This window comes from Toxoplasma gondii, chromosome X (assembly GCF_000006565.2).
Source record: "Toxoplasma gondii ME49 chromosome X, whole genome shotgun sequence".
Classification (NCBI taxonomy): domain Eukaryota; phylum Apicomplexa; class Conoidasida; order Eucoccidiorida; family Sarcocystidae; genus Toxoplasma; species Toxoplasma gondii.
In genome coordinates this window covers 3,741,719-3,759,368 of record NC_031478.1, presented here as the reverse complement: position 1 = coordinate 3,759,368, position 17,650 = coordinate 3,741,719, and the positions used below count along the sequence as shown (strand labels likewise).

Sequence of the window (17,650 nt, the reverse complement as noted above, 5' to 3'; positions counted from 1 at the left end):
GTTCGAGACGTTGCCAGCTTTATCTGTTGTTGGCCTCGAAATGTTTTCTGAAAGACGCTTTCAAAGTCGTACTCTGTGACAGGTGACCTCTCTTTTCTGCGATCGCTTTTGCTCGACTGCTTGAGTAGGCGACACGACAACGAACTAACACGTGCAGTGAAGAAAACATTGTGTTCCTCCACTCTGCTTCTACATGTATGCTGTCGTGGACAGTACCTAGCATCGATTTCGATGAGATTGTGCGTTGTTTCCCCATCCATGCACCGTGAGTGTCCACAGCGAGCGCAGCACGCACTTAGCGGGACTGACGTGACGACAGCTGGAGGTTGTACGCACACTCACGTGCACACAGACACACGCTTCGGCCTGTGCAAATGGCCGGACAACGTCGAATTTGCAGCCAATCATGGACGAGAGATGATTCGCTCGAAGTCCGTGTATGTGTACTTCGCCTTCTTTCGGCCACTTGCGGGTAATGAGGTCCTCCGCTGGATATATATCCTGAGTCCACTTTGCGTTGTATCAATCAGGAAATGGGAAGTTCACTTATTTCAAGACATCTCCAAGATACGAGACTCCTAGTCGGCTTTCCAGAAAACACGGCCTCCCCGTTGCACGGGGTGTGTCTCACTTTTTGTGGGCATTAGAGTGGAACGCGCAGGACAAAACGTGGACATATTTGCTTGTTCTTGTACGTCTACATTTTCTGAAGGACATTGCTTCTGCCGCACCGTCCACCGCGAGTATCGTCTCGGCAACAGCTTTCTGAAGTGTGCACGTCCGTAGCTGCAGCTTACGGTAACCCCACCAAGGAAATCGGGTACAAGTACCGCGGGGGGTTGTCGCAACAGAAAGGCTGACTTTTCTCTCCGTTTCGTGTCCTGCCCCGGTACTTTCCCATCTGGGCAGTAGCGAAGGCTTGTTCGCACTCTTGAAACGCCACCGTCAAGCCGCCGAAATTATTTCCAGCTTCTCTTCACCGTTCCTTTGTCTCCTCCATTGGCGCATTTTTGCTTGTCGATTCCCTTTGCTGTGTTGGAGAACGGCCGCCTGCTGTTGTCGGCGTCTGCTGTCTGGGTTTCTTCCACAAACAGCGAAGCCTTGACGACTCTCTCTGTCACGCATACACGGAGTTTTCCTTCCAGTAGATACACGGGACGGACGGGTTTCTGTCGAAACAGTGTGCTCGCAGTGTGTGGCTTGAGGACGCGAGATTCCGCCGTGTGCGAAAATCGCAGAGTTGTCCGGTACTCACTTTTTCTCCAGAAGCTCCTTGTCCACTTCTGAATTGTTTTTCGCTTGTCCTAAAGTAACAACCTTGACAACGTAGGCAGACGTCGAGGTCTGCGTGTTAAGTCTTTGCACAGACAGGCATGGCTTTTAAGACCCCTGTTTTTCTTCGTGGACAGACACGTCCGACTTCGGCGGTTTTGCTCGGAAGGTCCTAGCTCAAAATCTTCTCCTCCGCAGTTCTGTCTCGGTTTCCAATTGGATGTAGACACTCTAACGAAACCGACGGCTCCTACCTTTGTCAGCTCTCTCCCGAGAAGACAGAGCCTCCCACCTTCCGATTGTCGCATTCCGGTGGGCTTCCATTACCACGCTTTCGTCGCTCGCGTTTCAGAGGCACCAGGCACACAAACAGGGAAAATAAGCGGCAAACGGCGACGGAGCTGCGCCACTCTGCGTTGGAATCCACTTCATAAACGCAGTTGCTCTTTCCCGACAGATCTAGCTCCTCCACGAGGGATCCCCGGTTCCATCGAATTCATCGCGCACCATGGCCGTCGCTCCACCCGACCCCCAGCAACTTTGCCAAGGTAAGATAAAAGTGTTGGAGTTCACTCTTCCCTGTCACTAAGGTACTTCGCATCGATTGTGTTCTAGGCGTCGCGCACTACTCCCGCAATCTGGAGGCCAATAACGCCTGCGCTTGTCTTTGCGTCCCGTAGGATTGTGGATTTTCTGCATCATGAAGATCACAGTCAAACCCTGTAAAACACTACCACGTTTTCCGCCCACATTGTCTCTGTACACATGCTTCGCGCCCCTGAATTGTTTAACTAGATCGCATAAACACAGGAACTGTATCTGCAGAGAAGAGTGTCCTGTAGCTGCTTGGCGCGCTTCTTCGCTTGTCTTCTGCCGCGTCTTCCTCATCGAGTTGAATCAGTCTGCTTCCATCCAAAATATATTTGTCTATCCCAGGTTTAGTCCATTGTCCCGTTAGCTCTCTCCATGGGCGTCCAAAGAGCGAAACACCGCTGACTGAATCTGCGGAACGCGGCTCTTTTTTTTCAAACCTGCGCCGAGAGGATGAAGCGATGTGTCCGTCGGAGGGCCGGATAGTTGCACTGTCGTGCACTTGTCAACACGCCACCCGCCAGATAGAAAGTCTTTCTGTGTATTTCTTTCTGCCGCATGACCCCAGAAAATCCATCACAGAGATCGGGTGTATGTACACTTGTCCGCGTCTTCTCACGCCACGTGTGTCGGGAGCTTTGTGGAAGTTCACCGCGGGACCACAAGCCAAGAGATTTTCAAGACATGCTGATGTTCGGCATTGGTTTCTCTGGACTTCATTTACTGGATGTCTCTCAAGTTCCTCTCCTCACTCTCTGTTTTTCGTCTGCAGTGTTGGAGGGGACCTACTCTCAAAATGAGGAGGTTCGAAGGACATCAGAGCAATACCTTCAGACGGTGAGTCTCTCTGCTTTTCTGCCTTCGGGCAAAACCGTGCTTTCGCATCCGTTCTTGAACACAGAAACCGATTTGTCCTTCTGTCAGTATACCTGTATTGACTGATCTGTTGCTGTCAGCTATCTTCCGGATGTGTGCCATCTCGATCCTCGCATTCAGAGACAGCTCGATTTAAAACGGTTCCAGATCAACAACAGATGACAAAGATTTGCCTGCCCGTAGACCAGGTTTTACCGCTACGAATTCGACTTCTGGACGTGTCTTTGTTTACCGGTGCCAGGTTCTTCTGTGCGTTTTCCATGCCCACGTTCTCATCCGTCTCTCACAGAGCAGCGCTTCATTCTCTCTGGACTGGAGCGATGTGGCGAGTTTGAATCTAGAACGGAATATAGGGCGGTTCATGAGCCGAGCTGTGCCCGCGCTGAAGAAGAAATCGATAAGACAACCACAAAGCCGTCTGTTTCTCCTGTGCTTCCATGTCTTCCTTTGAACTACCTTCACAGTCTTCTCAGTTTTCTGATTTTGCCGTTTCTCCGATCCCTTCATCTTCTCGCGTTTGAGTCCGAGTGTCTCCGTCTATTCTTCATGCCCGTTGTGGCGCTTCTTCCCTTTCCAAAGACTTTTCTGTCCAGTGTTTTCTCTCTTTTCGAAAACACGAACTTCCTCGCACCACGGATTTACGTTGCACCTTCCAGAGATCCGCACTTTCTTGCACTCCCCGCTGAAAGAAACAAGGAAGGGGTCGATTTGCAAAACGCCGTGGGGATGTGGCGGAACAGATGTGAATGGAGATATGCCTGTGAATAAACATATTTATATATATATATATATATGTGAGTGCAGTTGCCGGCTCATATCCGGGCGGCCATCAGTTGAGGCACATCTGTTTTTTTTAGTCTTGGAGGCGGAACAAAAGGACTCTATGGCGAAATTCTCTCAGGCGTTTGTGTGTCGCTGCATGCGCGTCTATTGCAACTTCGTTTCTGTGTCCTTCTCTGCAAATTTCCAGCTCCCTTGTATCTCGTTTTTTTGCGTGTGTTCGCTGCTCTCCAGATTTCTCCGTCCCCAGGGCTGCTGGCGGCGCTACTGAAAATTGTCCAGCATGACCAGGTTCGTAGACTGCATTGAAGCAGTTGCTAAACAGATCGCAGGCTAGCAAGACTCCGATCCGCGAATTCCACAGACACGATGCTCAGGACTGAGACGACCAAGTGCATATCACCGTGGTGGTGCACGGAGGAGTCGAGGACGTTCTGCAGACGACAGAGAAGGAAAAGGCGCAAAATGCATCGAGAGAGAAGGCGAAGAACGCGTGTCCTTCTTTCTTTCTTTCCTTCTTTCTTTCTTTCTTTCTTTCTTTTTCGTTTGCCTCATTCTCTTCACCTCACCAAGTTCCCACGTGACTAAAAACCGGAAGAGGCGACGCATCTTCCGTCTTCGGCGGTTGTCGCAAGCTCGAAGGAACAATTCTTGGTTTTTTCTAATTCCATCTCCACGGTGCACATTCGGGGAATGCCAAGAGGCAAACGCGTGCTAACGACGCGATCTTTCGGGTGTCTAAAACCGGAACTCACACGGACAAAATCGAATCAAGCCGTGAAGCACTAAGTCTGCCCCTCGAGGGAACTAGGGAGACATTGAGAAGCCGGATAACGCTTTCCCCATATTTCTGCGTCCGTTTGCGTCGGCCGCGTTTCCGGCTTTTCTGCATGGCGCTTGCATGCGAAGGCTTCTTCGTTTTGGCTTCCTCTCGCCTCTCTCTCATCCGGCGTGTGATTGGTAGCCGGCTGGGGGGCCTTTTGAGTTTCAGGGTCGGATAATTCCGGCACAGCAAAAAGGCCGCGAACTGAGAGGAGATTCTCCACTTGAGTAGGGCAGGCATGTAGAATTTGTCAGCAGCATGTGACCGCAAGAGGCATCTTTGAGCGCGGCATCTGCTTACCTGCAGGGCGCTCGAATCGTTCACAGGCACATAGAAGACCTACCGTGATACAAACTGTTGGAGCCCAGAGGCCTGTGTGTTGCAGAGAATCGCTTTTTGTGCAGATCGATGTGGGCGTCCGAACCTCGGCGGCAGTGATGCTGAAGAACGAGGTGAAGAAGCACTGGGATTGTCCGGGAGCGGGGCTGGATGAGAACGAAGAGGACGCCAGCAGCGCTCGCAAGAAGGAAGAGTTTTACTCTGGGGAAGAGAAAACGTTCATCAAAGACAACATCTACCAAGCTCTCATTCAAGTTTGCCCAGTCTCCCAGCCTGTCTCTCAACAGCTGCTCGAGTGCATTCGACTCATCGCTCTTCATGACTATCCATCGAGGTGAGGTAACCCGTCCAGCGGGCCTCTTCTTCCTGTTCTCTCTTCGCGTTGTTTTCCACGTCTTTCCAGGGGCATGAAGCTGGCGCCTGTCGCGAGACATATCCCACGCAGTTCTTACGAGTACTCGACTCCGCCACCCGAATGGACTGCATGCTGGTACTTCGAGGTGTCTATTTGCTGTGCCCGACCTTTTCTGTGCGCTACGTTTTTTTTTCTGGAGAGAATCTTCGTTGCTGCGAGTTGGATAGCCGAGCGCTGGATTCACTCCCCAGGAAACTGCGATCGCTTTGGTGGTCACACGCGCCAGCAGACATTCAGATTCTCGCTGGCGACCCTTGAAGCTCGATTGCGTTGCACAAAGTGTAACGTAGGACTTTTCGCGGCCTTGCTCCCATCATGCGAATCCCCGTTCAAGATTCGATTCGGACCGCACCGTTTAGTTAAAAGCCTGGATCTAGACTTCTCGTGTCTCCACGCGGACAGTCAAGTCAACCTCTGGTCACTCTCAGGAGGCTCCTGATCTCTGTCCTAAACTGGAAAATTCGTTTTTCTCAATGTCCCTCCAGCGCTGCTGAAAATCAGACGCTTTCCAACAGACGCTGTTGTCAACTGCGCTTTCTGCCCTCGCACTCACACCAGTCTACCCTCCATTTCTTTGTCCTCGCGGGGCGCTCTCGGGTCGTGCTCGGCCCCTGTGTATCCATACCGAAGCCGATCTGCGAATAAAGTCCGCGGAAACGCGGTCGCATCCCCCTAGGCGCCATGTATGTATGTATACTTATGTATATTGTCATATATTTACATATAATAAATAGTATTTATTATATATATTTGCATATGTGTGTATAAACAACTGCGAGTATCGTTACGTTGAAGGGATAGAAGATCATGTGATGAGAATACGTTTTTCCCGTATGCACACAAGCAAGTGTCTATATATATATATATATATATATATATAAATGTGTGTACACGCGTTTTACGTTAGAATATTTTGTTTTTTGTGTATGCACAAATGCGTCTGAATAGGTTCGGCTTCATTCTGCGGTTTGCGGGTTACCAATCGGTGACAGTTTCGTTTTCCGTTGCTCTTGCCTCTCATTGTCTATTGCATTTGCTTTCGCAGAACACATGCTATTCTTCGATTCCAGAACCCCCTTTTTCTGATTTTTTCACATCTCAGAGCGCTCTTGTGAAATTTCGAATTTCGTTAATTTTCTCCGCCTCTCGCTCTGGCAGTACTAAATCCTGGGATGTTCCCACCAACATCTCTTCTTGTTTTCAAAGCCTTGACTCTCTCTTTTCTGGTCTGAAGAGACGACTGCAATTGCAGACCCGATCCAAAGTGACTCTCTAGGTGTATGTTTGCCGGTTTTTTCTCCTTCCGAGGGTCAGTTTCTCCTGTCTCCTTTTCTTTCTTCCTCGAGAGCTGAGTCTTGCGTGTCGGTCCTACCTTCGTTTCTCTTGTTCCGCTTCTTTCCATGCGCGGCTTTGCTGCGATTCCTTTCTGTTCAGCTGGCCGCTGCTGCTGCCTGCAGTGCGGAGCGACATCGCGGCGCGCCAAGACTCGAGTCGCCTCATGTGCGCGCTGTCTGTCCTGCGGAGACTCTGCGGAATTTATGAATTCAAACGCACCGACAAAGAGGCTCTGGACTCGATCATTGAACAGACCTGGCCGCTGCTGCTGCCGGCTGCGGCACAGCTGCTGAACGAGGGCGGCTTGAGCAACTCGGACGCCATGCAGATGCTCAAGCTGATTTGTAAAGTCTACTGGAGTTCGACTCAAGTCTGTCTCGCCTCCTCCGGCCTCGTTGTCTCCACCATGGACGACTGGATGGAGCTCATGGAACAGATTCTCGTCCGACCCGGTAGGTAGGGGAGAGACAAGAAAATACTGCTGCGTAGGTGCGTGTCAACTGAAGCGTCTTTACTTAAGTCTGAATGCTTGCGAGGCGAGGAAATTTACTGTCGAGTCTTTACGGATAAGGTGCATTCCCTCAATGCAAGTTTGCGTCCTTTCAACCAAGTTAAATTCTTTCCAACGTTTCCGACTTTTCTGAGCAGATCACCTCGCTTCTCTTGACTTTTAAACTTTCGCAGTTTGAATCTTTCGGGGACTCGAGAAAGACGCAGAGACACAAGAAAGTCTGCAAAGCGCGCTGCGAGCGCTCTGTCTGAACCGGGCCGATCGCTGAACGAGGGAAAGGGGCAGACGTCAACTCAAAAAAACGATGGATTCTCTGCAGGCCGCATTCTGGGGATTAGGCACTACGAGTTAGAAAACATAGGCTTCTCCAAAATACTCGCGGAAAGAGAGGAACGAACGCTGCATGCCGACAAAGGCTCACGCGGAGAAAGATCGCGCAAGAGACACCTGTGGCGAGGGAAAAAAGTGACACGGTTTTACCCCAGTGGACTGCGGAGCAGAGAGTGGGGTCAACAGCAAGTGCGTTGAGAATTGGAGATCTTTTGCTTTTTTCCTTTTCTGTATGAACTCGAATTCAACTCTTCACGTTTCGCTAATGAACTCGTTCAGAGGGCACAGGGAATAGAGTCCGGAATTTCGCGCCTCCACTTGGAATAGAAGCTTCTAGCGAATGCAGATTTCTCTGAGCTCGGACGGGAGCTGGGCGAGTTGCAGACTCCCCGTGGAGGAGGCAGTTCTTTGCATGCGTCCGTTCGCCTTGATCAGCGAACGACTCGGACGGAGGGAGACATTTCCTGCGTGCTCTCCCAACTCTGTCTGTCGGTGCTCCACATCACTGGCGAGCCGTCTCCGTCTGTCGAGCGTGGAGCTGCTGTCTCTGCTCTGGCTGCTGATTGTGATCGTCAGACCCGTTCCCGGCTTTCCTGTCTCTGTGCCTCTGTCGCTCTGTGTGGGTCTGCGTCGGTTTTCTTTATTTTCGCGCTTCGTTTTCGGTGCGTGCGTCGACTGCAGTGCCTGCGGAAATGCTGTCGGGGCTGGAGCCGGGAGAACGCTGCGAACTCCCAGTGTTCAAGGTGAAGAAGTGGGCTCTGCAGATCATTCAGCGCGCGTTTTCTCGCTTCGGCGACCAGAAGTTGCTGAGTCGTTCGCGGTCGAAGGACAACGACGTTGCACATGCGTTCGGACGGAACTTCGCCATGCAGTGGGCGCCGCGCTTCACAGAAAAGATTCTGCTGCTGCTTCGGCAGCGGCAGGAGCGGCCCGAACAAGTCCAGTTCTGGCTCACGCCTCGAATGGTCAATCTAATGCTGCAGTTTCTTCTCCTCGCCACAGAGGCCGCGAAAATCTACTCCGCCCTGCTGAAGCCCAGCGGCGAGTTCCTCGTCTCTCAAGTCTGCGTCCCCCTGCTGCAGTTCAACGAAGAAGACGACGAACTCTGGCAGTCGGAGCCGGTGGAGTTCGTGCGCCGACAAAGCGACGCTCTCGAAAGCTTCTCGGACCCTAGGGAAGCGGGTGAGGGAAGCAGTGAAAACAACGCAGAAACGCGCGTTTGTGTCTCAAGTGGCTTCATAGACTAAGAAGAGGACACGCAAGAGGCGTCAGGCGCGCAACAGGGACTTTGCGGGGGGGGGGGTTTGGAGGTGGAGCGAAATATGCATTGAAACAGAGATGGCTTTGATTTGCATGGTCTTCGTTTCTCTCTCTGGCTGCGTACACATTTCAAGCGTCTCCACCTGTGACTCTCATCGCTCTTTCTTTTGCGCTCTTCCCCAGCTGTGCCAACCTCTCTCCCTGTCGTCCACCTTCTCGCTTCTCTCTGTCTTCTGTCTCTGTCGATGTTTCCTTCTGCGCCAGCTTGCGAGTTCATCAAGGCCCTGGTGCGCTATCGCGGCCGCGACTTCCTGGAGCCGCTCTATCTGTTGACTCATCGATTGGTGGAGGAGTTTCGCACCCTTTCTCAGCAAGCGTCTGCGGCGAACCAGCCGTTGTCGGTGGTTGCGTTTCAGAAAAAAGACGCGGCTCTGCGGCTGGCATGTTGCATCTCGGATCGCCTGCTGTCTAAGAAGCGCCAGGCGCCAGTCGAGGAGTTTCTGACGCATTTTGTGTTGCCGGACCTCCAGAGTCCGAACAAGTTCCTACGCATGCGAGCATGCGTAGTCTTCGAAGAGTTTGTGCCTAAACTGTCTGCGTGGAAGAACCCCACGGCGCTCGTTGAGGCGTACAAGGGCATCGTGCTCCTCACCCAAGACGCGGAGCTCCCAGTTCGAGTTCAGGCTGCGATCTCCGCGAAAGTCTTCTTCAGCGTCGAAGTGGAGGAGCTGCAGCAGGTGGTTGTCGCGAATCTCGAGGGGTTGACCAAGCAGCTCTTCGCGGTCATGAAGGATATCGACAACGAGCAAGTCGTCGCCACCATCGAGCAACTCATTTCTTCACACGAAGCACACATCGCGCCGTACGCCAAGGACCTCACGCAGGCCCTCAGCACTACCCTCTTGGAAATGCTCGACCGAGAAGGAGCTGCTGAGCAAGCCGGCGATGACAGCGCTGAGGAAGACGCCGCCTTCGCTTCCATGACGGTCCTCAGTGCCCTCAAAAAGTCAGTGCAGGCGGGGGTCAGGTCCTGCTGCGGTCCACGCTCGCTGGGGGTTCCAGAAACGCAATACGAACATGTACACATGCATGTATATGTGCATGCACCTACGTTCAAACGCGTCCACAAAAACACACACACGAGAAAACGCCTGATACGTCCTTTGTCCGCAGCTTCTAGAGTTGAACCTCGAAAGTGAGACACAAATATATGAATTGCTATACATATAATATATATATATATATATAGAGAGAGAGATAAATATATATGAGTATATCTATATGTGTGTATATGTGTATAGATGCATAGGTATGTACTTGAAGAAATGTTTCGAGGGAATGAGAAGAAGCAAGGATCGCTGAGTCTTGCAGCTCGATTTGGGGTAGTGGTCAACAGGCTCGGAATAGACGTCAGTGTGTCTGTTTTCTTCCTTTTTCTCCGTTTTCCATTCAGCGTCCTGGCTTCCGTGACCGAGACGCCTGCACTGTACTCTGAGTTTTTGTCGGATCTGTATCCGGTCTTCGACGCCTTGTTTGCGCCGGACGCGATCAACTTGCTGGACGATGCGATTGAGATTCTGGCGTTCATCACTTACTACATTCCCGCGCCTTTCCCTGCTCCTCTCTGGCGCTACTTCGACGCTCTTCACCAAGCTGTGTGTGGGGGCTCTACGCCTTCGAGACCCCTCAGTGAGGCCCTGCAGAACGGCTGGGCGGTGGATTCTGTCGGAGACATGATCGCGCCTCTTTCGAACTTCATGTGCCGCGCGCATGCGCAGTTCGTCAGTGGACGAAACGAACTAGGCGTCTCCTACAAGGCATGCGTTCTGCAGGTCGCCAAGAAGTGCATTGAAGACCTCGACTCCGTAAGCTCTTGTGCCCACGAGTCTCGCGAGATGCAGAACGCGTACGCATCATACAAAAATGTGGAAACACAGAAAATATATATATATATATATACATGTATATATGTAGATGTATATATGTAGATGTAGATGTATACAAGATCATATGTATCTGGGTGCGTAGGCGGTGGTGGATGTGTGTGTGTTGGGGGTAGGTAGGTGTACACCTGGACGTTTGCTTCAAGACCAAGAGAGAGAAGAACGTGAGGGGGTGACGATGGAAGAGGAATGTGAAAAGGAATCAGGCTCGAAGCGAAAAGCGGGGGACACTGAAGGACAGAAATACAACCAGACGGTCGCAAATCGAGCTTTGGTCGGACGCGCTTTTCTTGTCAACGCAAGGAAGCTCCTATCCATCAGCAGTCTATCCTCTGAAGATGACACGCTTGTCTTTCAAGTACGCCTCCCCTGTTTTTGAGTCTTGGCCATTTTCTTATCTCTGTTTCTCCCTACACCTCCGCCAACTCTTTCCTGACTTTCGCTTTTGGTCTGTGTGGGTGTCTCAGACCGACGCATGTCTCGGTCTTCAACTTCTCTGTCTCTTACTGGAAAGTTGCGCAACGCAGCAGACAGCTGACGACATTCTCCTCCCTGCTTTCCAGTCTGTTTGGGGCTGGGTACTGAAGTTGAACGCGGAGAACGGCCAGGAGATCGACAAGCGCACTCGGCAAATGTTCATCAAATTCGTTCTCACTCTCATGGTCTACGACGTTCGCAAGTTCTTCCTTCTTCTCGAAGAACAAGGCGCGACGGGGCCGGTTCTCAACTTCGTCCTCGAAAATGTGACTCTTATCAAAACGTACGAAAACACACCCAAAGGCACTCCCATGATTTGACGTCCATACTCTCCCCCGTGCAGCCAATCCAGGCACTAAAGCAAAGGGGCTTCCCTATATATATATATATATATATATATATGCATGCATGGAGGTATTTACATTTAAGGCGGCGACGTGTGTCAACGTACACAAGCATACATGATGCGTGTAATGCGTTGATGAGTGTCTCCATATATATATATATATATATATGTATACATATTTATATGCATGTATGTGCAGTATTCAACTGGTGAATCTTTGTGATATGCGTGCATATCAACTCGTCGTTCCCCATGCCTCCAGTGGGTCTGTGACTACACCTCTTTCCCGTGTATGTACTCATCAGTGCGATATATATATATATATATATATATATATGCGTATATGCATGTGTATATATATGTATAGGTATGAATAAGCACATGCATCAATATGTGTGACTTCTTGCGCATTTCTTCCTTCAGGTACGAGCAGAAGAAAGTCTTTATTTTGGGGTGCTCGCGGCTTGTTCAGGAGTTTGCGGCAGCGCCGGCGTCGTTCCCAGCATGCGTTGCAGAGCGAGTAGAGGTTATCTTTAAAGTGCTCGCCACGCAAGTCACTGAGCAGGCACAGCTGAAGCAGAAGTTGAAGGAGGAGGAAGAGAACAGCGACTTCGACACAGATTCGGATGGAGACTCCGAGCAAGACCTCGACGAAACGGAAGACGCAGGGCTGCACCCGAAAGCCAAAGAAATCCTCGAGAAACTCGACAACGCCAAGTGGGGTGACGACGAGGACGACGACGACGATGACTGGGACGAAATGTGTGACTCGAGGTGAGTCGAAAGAAACTGACAGACTTAAATAGCAACTCTGACAGATAAAGGATTTCTTTTTGGGATGCGAAGAAGTCAACTGTTGCAAGCAAATGTGTCAGATCGGCAGCGCGGTTCTCTTTCTCCCAGGAACTTTGTGCACTGCAACTCCTCGGGTCGAGTTGTGGAGTTTCCGTTAACAGCGTGTACGGTACCTTCAGGAGCATGCCGCAATATTTGGGGACCGTACATGCTACGTTGATATTACTCAACTCGAAACGTCAGAGGAATATCAAATATATATATATATATATACTAAATACATATACATATATATAGACAGGTAGATAGATATATATACACGTGAATGTGTGCATGACAGAGGGAGGTACAGTCAATGTGTATGTTCGTATGGTACGTTCAGCTGCGATGAGAGCGGCGGGCTTCAATCTTCGCCTCTTGCTGAAGTCGACGAGTTCAAGAATCTTCGAGAAGTTTTGGCGGCACTTCCACCGGCATCTCAGGCGCAGATTTCCTCCTGGCTGGGTCCCGTTCAGCTGGCCAAACTGGTAAGGATGGCCGCGTGGTTTTCCAAGATGCAGCTGCCGATTCAGATGTGAAGGCTTCTGTCTAGTCTTCGTCTGTACGGAATAGTCGGACCTATGGAATTCTCGTTACGACAGTGGATTGGGGAGAGCGCGCCTCTGTCGGCATTCGCTTTTCCGTCCCCTGCTTTCTGTCCGGCCGCATGGATCCACAGAGTCGAGTTGTGCCCTCAGCGGGGAAACTCGGAGGTTCTCTCCGGGGTGGTGAAAGGTGAGACTGGGTAATTGTACTTTCTCAGAGGCGTCGGCGCGTTTTTGACGCGCGGCGCGTGACGCGCGTTGTGCTGTGTCTTCTGTCTTGTTTTTAGAACGAAGTTCTCACTGAGGCGCCGCCCGCCCTCACGGCTGCTTCGGCCGCCTCGTGCTAAGCCGAAAAGCTCCCAGCGCGTGAGGAGGCAGCCGTCGGGTCATTTGCCTCTTTCCACGTCTGCACTCTTCGTCGTCCGAGGCCATGTTTTACTGGAGGAGGCGGGGGCAGGTAGCCTTCCGCGCCAGCAAGTGGATTCAGGCGGCCAGACAGCAAGCGGTTGGAATCGATATGGAGGTGCTGTCCTAATTTAGACAGCAAGCGGTTGAGAATTTTTTACTGCACCTGACCGTTTCGCGGCACTTGAGAAGCGAGAGAGGGACACTGCCGAAGATGGCTCCCTTTAGGCAACGTGAGTGCCAAAAGGCACCAAAACATTGCAGGGCATCGAGCTGCGAAACGCAGCGAGAAACACGCTAAAACGCTAAACGGCGCGATACACGTTGCTGCCTCTCCAGATAAAGGGTCTGTAGTAAGCACTCGTGACAAGAACCGCAGCGTTCGGAAGTCACTAAGAATGTCACGCCGTCCGACATAACTGAGTCACACTGAATTTGCTTCCCCTTGATTCGAGAACGGACTGGACGTGAAGACTGGCTGAGCAGCAATCAAGAAGCGCCAGGCTCCTCACGTCGCGAAAATACCCTCGGACCGTTCTGACCACTTTACAGTCAGGACTTGAAACACATGTCTTACGAGCACGGAGCACGACGCTCGCAGCGAAAAAAATCCGCGACACTCAGGGAGACAAACCCTGGCAAGACACTGAGGGGAAGTTTCCCATTGAGCACTGACAATATTGAGAGTCGGTACTGCGCCGTCTCTTGTCAAAGAGGAGGAGCACTGCGGAGAGAGTCACTCCCGCTCACCTCGAGGTCAGCAGTCGGGCTTCCACGTTTGTCAGCATTTGTAATCGTATGTTTCACTGCCTGTGGGTGCACGTGTCGCGTGCTGAGCGGCATCTTGTACAGACAAATGTGCACAGTTTCCTCTCCGATGCGAACTGCGCAGTCTTGAGGTGATATGGAGCGTGAGTTGACTAAAGCAGGAAAGTGACGCCATTATGGACTGCTTTCCGGTGGGCGTGTGCGCCTGCGAAAGTGACAGTTGGATTTCGCTACCGGCGGTTCTTTGATTCGCTTTTTTACCGGTCGGGGTTCGAGCAGCGCTAATTAACCGACAATCTTGGCGTTTGTGTATATTTTTCCTGGTGCGGTGAAACAACTGAACCTACGTCCATTCTTGTCAGCGGGACCAAGCGCGCCCCGTCTTAGGTGCAGAAAGTGGAACCGGAAGGACTGTCGAGAGTCAGGATATTTTCGGGGTTCCCCGTCAACGCGACAACCGTGATTCCAGCCCGAATCGAAAGGTGGATGTCCCTTTTCCAAAATCAAAACGCATTTGTCTACACCTCGCGAAGGTGGACCCGTCTCCGTGTCTCGTTTCATTTCTCAAAATCGTACCTCGTCGCTGTCGAGCACATAATATGCTGATCGGAGCGTAGCCCGTTGTTCCACACATTTCCACCTCGCGGATCACCCAGTGAAAGAAATCGGTTGCTGGAAATGGCAAACTTCGCTGAGGTGCAGGCACGGTTGGATTTTCGTGTGCCACAGTTTTCAACGACATGGGGCTAACTAAAATGTTCTTGCTTTACAAAGATATACACATATAAATATTATCTATTTTTTTATATACATATATGTATTTATGTTGGTCCACAATATTTTTCGGGGGAAATCCGGTAGAAAGGGAGTAGACGCCGGAAATACGTAGAGGCTGTTATGGTAATTGCGGGGCATGTCGGACCTGCCAATTTCTTTGAATAGTCAGGGTAGAGTTCGCGAGGGAGAGACACAAAATGAGATTGTGGGCGGTACAACAAAGAAAAACGAGCACTTCAACCTCGACACATCGCATAAACATCATTCACTGTAACTTCAAACTCTCGGCACTACGCTGCGCCTTGTGCAGCTCCAGACTCCGAGCATGACACGCGTTGAAAGGCGCTTTATCGAAAAATGGTCATAACGTCTCTGGGGGGGACTGTGGCGCATGATACAGAAGGGGGAAAAAGACTAACTCGTGAGAGGCCTGCGTTGACAAAGCTCGTGAGAACGACTCGCCGAAAGTCAAAAAGAAATCCGTAGAAGCGAAACATGAAAGCCACGATTGTGAAAACAGCCACATTCCACGAAATGACACTTTTGAAAAAGCGACACCCCTCTATGGGAGCGCACACGGGCTTCTCTCTCTTCCGAGACGACATGCAGACCGACAACAGACACGCAAGCAGTTCCCCCTAGATCGATACGCGGAACAGTAACAGTTTAGAGATTGCCCGCCGCTGGTGTAGGGAAGCCAACACAAACAGGTGGATGCGTTTCTGGGTGACATTGGTGTTATCTTCTGGTTTGCTTGAGGGCACCTGGCTCCCATGGTCTGTAGTAAGTTAGCACTAAAACGTTATCCAGCGTAAAGTATTCTGTTTTTTTGGACATCCAGAAGTGTATATATTATAATTCTACCTCCTTTTGGTCGAGTCACAGGCCTACTCTTCTAGAGCGCCCCTCTGTATTCAAGCACTTCCCGTTCCCCGTCCTGGTTCGCTTCCGTCGCACTCGCCCCGTCCGCGTCGGCTTCTGTGACAGAGGGCCTTTTCTTCGCTTTCACCTTGTCGGAACGAGCCCGAAACATTTTTCGGGTTTCGTAGTCGTATCTGCGTCTCGCTGAAACGCTCCTCATGTACCTGACCGCTCCCACGACCATCAGGATTATCGCAAGAATCGTCAACGTACGCTCCTCTAGGAAGGCAACAGTATTGAAACCTGTGTTGTTGGGGATGCGCATTCTCCGAGTCGTGGGGGCGAAGGCCGCCAAAAATAGCAGTGCTAGACCTGCGATGTAAGAGGATCCCTGGAGTCGCGGCCTGTTAGTGCTGAGGACATTCCGGAAAAATTCCATCTGGAGTTGTCGCTTCTCCTTGGGAGTCAGCTGCTCCCATTCTCTGTGCTGAAGTTGTACGCCTAATTTATCCAAGCCCTTCCCTCTGTGCAAGGCATACTTGCTCGAGAGTCCGTAGCTGGCCGCGAGCCAGAGAAGAGCGAACATGAGTCCCCAGAGATTTCTAGTCATTCTCAAGGTCGACACCAAAGAGATCACTGAAACCACGAGTGGTGACGTCATGAGGAAACCTGAGAGTGACGGCCGGACATGCATCGGGTACTCCATGCGAGGACCGCCGCGGTCTACAAAAAAATTATCGATCCACGTTCGCCTGCCCAAGGCCTTCAGTTCCGCTGTGTACATCCTTTCCAACATTTCGGCTTCGAATGCGTCCAGTTCCTCCTCGTCCAGCTTTTTCGCACTGTCGGAATCCATTGGTGACGGTCCTTGTTGACCATCGGAAGAGGGGGTCGTGCCCGCCGTACCCTGTCGGTCCTGTCGATCGTTTGAACCGCTGACTTCGTTTCCCTGACCACCGCTTTTCGTTCCTCCCTCGCTCTGTGCCTCAAGACGATATCCGTCTCCCAGCTCCGTCCTGCTCAACGGGCCCCCTATTTCCAGCGGCTTTCCATCGTTTCCATCCCGTCTCTCAGCCACGTCGAACGTCCCTCCTGGGTTCTTGTCGTCAACTGTAGCACTCGCTTGTCCACTGTTACAAGCGAAACAGATGACCACAATGCAACAAAGGCGAAGCCAAATACAAGCGCGCGAGCGGGGTTCGACTCCGAAGAGATCGCGACCGCGCCTCACCGGCGTCCTGGGAAGGAGACAGTCCATTGGTAACAACACTAAAAATCCCTGATATAAATATATGATTTAGGAAATGAGACACACATGCAGACCGGGGGTCAAAAAGCAAGCGGGAGGTGGCCGCTTCAAATGACCAAACGCGCATGAAACCTTGCGGGTTTCGCCTCGTCACACATCGTCCTAGTTCTCCAGGGAATAACTGCGGACTGGGCAACCCGAAAAACGAAGAATGCAAAAAACGGTTCCGCGCACAACTTCAGGGGGGGGCTCGAAGTTCTTTCAGAATGCATGGACGCCAAACAGAACACAGCGAAAAGGGGGGACGAGGAGACGGCGACGAGGTGAACCGCTCAGAACCCGCAGACCCTGGGACCCCGGAATTCCTGGAGACGAGGAAGCCCAGAGCGAAGTTTTTCCTTCGTTTGGCAAGGAGATGCTGCGAAATTCACATGCAGCCCAATCCACGAGTCAACAGAAAAGGAAGTGCGTGCCTAGTAGGCAAGTCACTATAACACTGTATCTCTTCCAGATTCGGCAACTGCACGGCGGTCGCGTCAAACCCCGTGACGGACTGCGCTTTGCCCGGCACCGACTCCGGTCGCAGCATGCAGCTTTACCGAAAATCCTCAGGTGCGGCAAATACGGTGATGAATGTCGGCGCGCCTTGGAACAGTGTTGTTGGCAGCAATGGTGAGCCAGCTAAAGGTAGATTGAGAGAAATGCCCGCGACATGGCGCGAGAGGAAGACACGGTAAACATCAATCACGCTCTCTTCTCTGTGGATTTTCCCAAATCCGTTGTTGCTGAAAAAAGGGGCGTGGGCAAATGGTTGGTGAGCTTGCCGATTCATGTTGACTATCAATCAACGATGTCATAACGCAAAACTCTATAATATCATGGGGCAAATAGGTGTCAAACCTTTCCCCACATT

At 51.4% G+C, this 17,650-nt stretch overlaps 2 protein-coding genes across 2 annotated transcripts; one reads left to right on the top strand and one right to left on the bottom strand.

Moving 5' to 3' along the window:
* The first annotated feature begins 738 nt into the window (after positions 1-738).
* TGME49_223540 (importin-beta N-terminal domain-containing protein) lies at positions 739-14,597 on the top strand. Its single transcript, XM_018780005.1, has 12 exons — positions 739-1,820; positions 2,636-2,700; positions 3,754-3,810; positions 4,747-5,015; positions 6,531-6,883; positions 7,954-8,454; positions 8,797-9,538; positions 9,986-10,397; positions 10,943-11,235; positions 11,722-12,072; positions 12,476-12,620; positions 12,965-14,597. The coding sequence occupies exons 1-12, from the start codon at positions 1,781-1,783 to the stop codon at positions 13,022-13,024; spliced, it is 3,288 nt and encodes a 1,095-aa protein (XP_018635899.1). The 5' UTR covers positions 739-1,780; the 3' UTR covers positions 13,025-14,597.
* A 143-nt stretch (positions 14,598-14,740) lies between these two features.
* TGME49_223550 (hypothetical protein) lies at positions 14,741-17,225 on the bottom strand. Its single transcript, XM_002366000.2, has one exon. The coding sequence runs from the start codon at positions 16,744-16,746 to the stop codon at positions 15,523-15,525; it is 1,224 nt and encodes a 407-aa protein (XP_002366041.1). The 5' UTR covers positions 16,747-17,225; the 3' UTR covers positions 14,741-15,522.
* Positions 17,226-17,650: the final 425 nt, after the last annotated feature.

Excerpts from the sequence above, each read along its gene's own strand:
- TGME49_223540 (XM_018780005.1), top strand. The coding sequence starts at position 1,781 with ATGGCCGTCGCTCCACCCGACCCCCAGCAACTTTGCCAAG. Across the intron at positions 3,811-4,746 it reads AAATTGTCCAGCATGACCAG|ATCGATGTGGGCGTCCGAAC; the intron begins GTTCGTAGACTG and ends CTTTTTGTGCAG. Across the intron at positions 12,621-12,964 it reads CCGTTCAGCTGGCCAAACTG|AACGAAGTTCTCACTGAGGC; the intron begins GTAAGGATGGCC and ends TCTTGTTTTTAG.
- TGME49_223550 (XM_002366000.2), bottom strand. The coding sequence starts at position 16,746 with ATGGACTGTCTCCTTCCCAGGACGCCGGTGAGGCGCGGTCGCGATCTC.